This window comes from Carlito syrichta, unplaced genomic scaffold (genome assembly GCF_000164805.1).
Source record: "Carlito syrichta isolate Samal-C Ts95f unplaced genomic scaffold, Tarsius_syrichta-2.0.1 Scaffold130732, whole genome shotgun sequence".
Classification (NCBI taxonomy): Eukaryota; Metazoa; Chordata; class Mammalia; order Primates; family Tarsiidae; genus Carlito; species Carlito syrichta.
In genome coordinates, this window is record NW_007074828.1 from 156,599 (window position 1) to 159,820 (window position 3,222).

The window sequence follows — 3,222 nt, forward strand, 5'->3', positions numbered from 1 at the left end:
TGATCCTTCCGACTCAGCCTTCCGAGTAGCCGGAATTATAGGCGCGCGCTACCACGCCCGGCTAATTTTTTGATTTATTGTAGACATGAGGTCTCACCTGCCCAGGCGGGTCTCGAACCTGCGGGCTCAGGCAATCCACTCACCTCAGCCTCCCAAAGGCGTGGGATTACGGGCTAAGCCACCGAGCCCGGCTAGCTAATTTTTTTTTTTCTGTAGGGGCAAAGTCTTGCTATATTGCCCAGGCGGGTCTCCAATTCCAGGGCTCAAGCAATCCTTCTGCCTCGGCTTCCTAAAGTGCTGGGAATACAGGCGTGAGCCACTGCGCCTGGCCTATTCCCTCATTTTAACAGCTGCTGCTACCTGTGGCTGGCGGCTCTCTCATTCCTTGGGGCTGCTGCCCCCTGGGAAGAGGCCTGACACCGGGCCTGGCTCCTGACCCTGTTAATAAAATGAGCTCAGCCCAAGGAGGGTAGGAGTCCACTGGGCCTGCCTCTGTGTTCATGGCCTGAGTGCTCCCAGATGGGTCATCCCTGCTGTCCCAGGTGCTGGCCAGGAGAGGGTGACTGTGAGGCAGGTCACAGCGGACACTAAACCCCTTCTGCCCTGTGCCTGGTGAGTGGTGCCCATATTAGAAAGCAGAGGTGACTGAGATGACCATGCTGGCAAAGAGGACTCTGGTCCAGGCCCTGGAGTCAGGTGGCAGCTGTGGAAACTGACCATCCTTGCTCCTGTAGGCTGCTGGTCTCCTGGGGCTCCCGTGCTGAGCCCCCCAAGCAACCAGTCTCTGGGCCACTGCTGAGGGCTGGCCTGGGCATGTCCCACCATGCTGGGGACACGGCGAGGGCTGTGCATTGATGGATACCCTCTGGTCGCCACTACCCTCCTGGACCTCAGGGCAACAGGTCCATCTCCTCCCAGGCCCCTGACCCTCAGATCCCCTCGGATACAGTTTGTGGGTCTGAGAGCCACTTCCAGCCATGGGAGTCCAGATTCCTGGGGTCCTGATTCCTGCTGTCCCCTAAACTGCCGAGACCCCCGCCCCTCCTCATATGTGTGTTTGTGTGTCACCAGCTCATGCAGGGTGCCGGCCACACTGGACCCCGCATGGGGCTCCTCCCTGCGGCTGGAGGAGACGCCATCAGTCAGAGGCTCTGTGGCACCCTGGATCCCCCAGAGCTGCGGTAAGGATGAGGCTGCGGACAGGCCCTGGGCTGGTTGGTCAGGAGGCCAGGGGTGTCCGCTGGGGACCCCCTCCACTGCCTAACTGGAGGAGCCAGTCCTGTGGGGTAGAGAAATCCTTTTCTACGTGGAGAGCATCACACGTCGTATTAAAGTTTTGGAGGCTGCCGGGCCCCCATGTGCTCTGTGCTCCTGCCACGCCTGCCATGATGGGTATTGGTTGGGTAATGGCGATGCTTTTGTCATGAGCGGTCCCATTCCTGGTGCCACCATGGGTTGCCCACGTTCCCTTGGGATGCTTCCTTTCTGCCCCATCAGCCCTGGATTCTACCTTTTCTTTGGCTACTGAGTGTTTTCTTCCCCCCTGGGGTTCCAGATGAGGAAACTTAGCCATGCCCACTAACTGCTGCCTGTGGGCAGCCCAGAAGACCTTTGAGGTCTTGGGGGCCCCGCCCTGGGCTCAGGGGCTTTGTCCTGGCATGTGGCTGTGCTCAGAGGGAGGGCAGCTGATGGGGAGGAGGCGTGGGGCCCCATTCGCTGTTTTGCTGATTTTCTTCAAATGAACACATTTGGGTGTTGGAGGAAAACATGCTCATGTCCAGCTTTGGGAAAGACAGACACAGGCATATTCAGAGAAAGTGGACCACCAAACCTACTTCAGACCCCAACCTGGAGCAGCCCCAGATACAACCTGCACACATTGAGCTAGGCTAGCAGCTGTGAGGCCCGTCAGGTCTCATGGCCTGGGAAAGACCCTTGGGGGGGTTAGAAGAGCCTTAGGCTTTCCCAGTGCAGGGACGGAGCCTGGGAGGGGGATCTGTCCTGGACTCTGGACACCCAAAGTCCTGGGTTCAAAACTGGCTCCAATGAGGCATGGTGGCCCACATCTGCCATCTCCACACTTAAGAAAGTCAAGACAGGAGGATTGCTTGAGCCCAGGAGTTTGAGACCAGCCTGGCCAACATAGCGAGACCTTGTCTCTATAAAAAGTTCAAAAATTAACTGGGTATGGTGGCATGTGCCTGAAGTCCTAGCTACTTGAGAGACTGAGGTGGGAGGATCACCTGAACCTAGAATGTCAAGGTTACAGTAGCCGTGAGTGTGCCACTGAACTCCAGCCTGGGTGACAGAGTGTGACCCCTGACTCAAAGCAAAAACAAAAACAAAATGGCTCTTCTAGGGGTCAGAGCCCCTCTTAGAGGACATTTCCCAGGGGAACAGCCCAGAGTCCTCTCCAACTGTCCTCCATGGACCTCAGAGGCTGCACCTGGCAGCTGCAGGGAAGAATGGGCCTGCGTGTGTGTGTGTGTGTGTGTGTGTGTGTGTGTGTGTGTGTGTGTGTGTGTGTGTGCAGGAGAGAGAGAGAGAGAGAGGCCTGTTTCCCACCCCCAAGCCCTCCCTCCGGGAGACTCTCCCAGCCTGGAGTGGGTGCCCCAAGCCAGTGCCCCTGATGTGCCCAATCCCTGGGGTACAGGGAGCCCCCAGGAGCCCAAGTGTGTATTTGCTCCTTCCACACATGCACTGAGCATCACTGTGCACCTGGTGCTGACCATAGCCAGGGTCCCTGCACTTCCACGCCTGTGCTTTAGGAAGCATTCAGTCCGAAGATGAACCAGTGAGAATGTACAGTGCGTGGGACCCTGAGGCATCAGTGCCAAGGAGGAGACTCTACAGAAAGGCGGCAGAGAGCACCTGTGCTGGGGGGTTCGTAGCCAGGGAAGGTCCCCGGGGTTTCTAACCTAGGTTGTGCTGCTGTAACAGAATACCCAAGACTGGGCAATTTAGAGGAAGCAGAAATGTGTTGGTTCACTGTTCTGGAGGCTGGGAATTCCAAGAACAAGTCACCAGCATGTGGAGGGGGCCTTCTGGCTGCCCTCACCCGGAGGAAGGAGGGAGGGGTGGAGGGAGGGAAGAAGGGGGGGAGGGAGAAGAGAGAAGGGGGGAGAGGGTGGAGAGAGAGAGAGAAAGAGAGGGAGGGAGAGAAAGAAAGAGAGGCAGAGAGAGGGAAGGGGGAGAAAGAGAAAGACAGAAAGGGAGAGAGAA

General features: G+C 57.5%; 1 protein-coding gene across 1 annotated transcript in view; it reads left to right on the forward strand.

Annotated features, from left to right (window-relative positions):
- The window catches only part of CCDC187 (coiled-coil domain containing 187), a 23,498-nt gene extending 22,234 nt beyond the window's left edge, over positions 1 to 1,264 (forward strand). Inside the window, exon 10 of the mRNA XM_021708123.1 lies at positions 1,072 to 1,264. Within this exon, the coding sequence (XP_021563798.1) occupies positions 1,072 to 1,264 (193 nt within the window). The remainder of the gene's footprint in view (positions 1 to 1,071) is intronic.
- Positions 1,265 to 3,222: the final 1,958 nt, after the last annotated feature.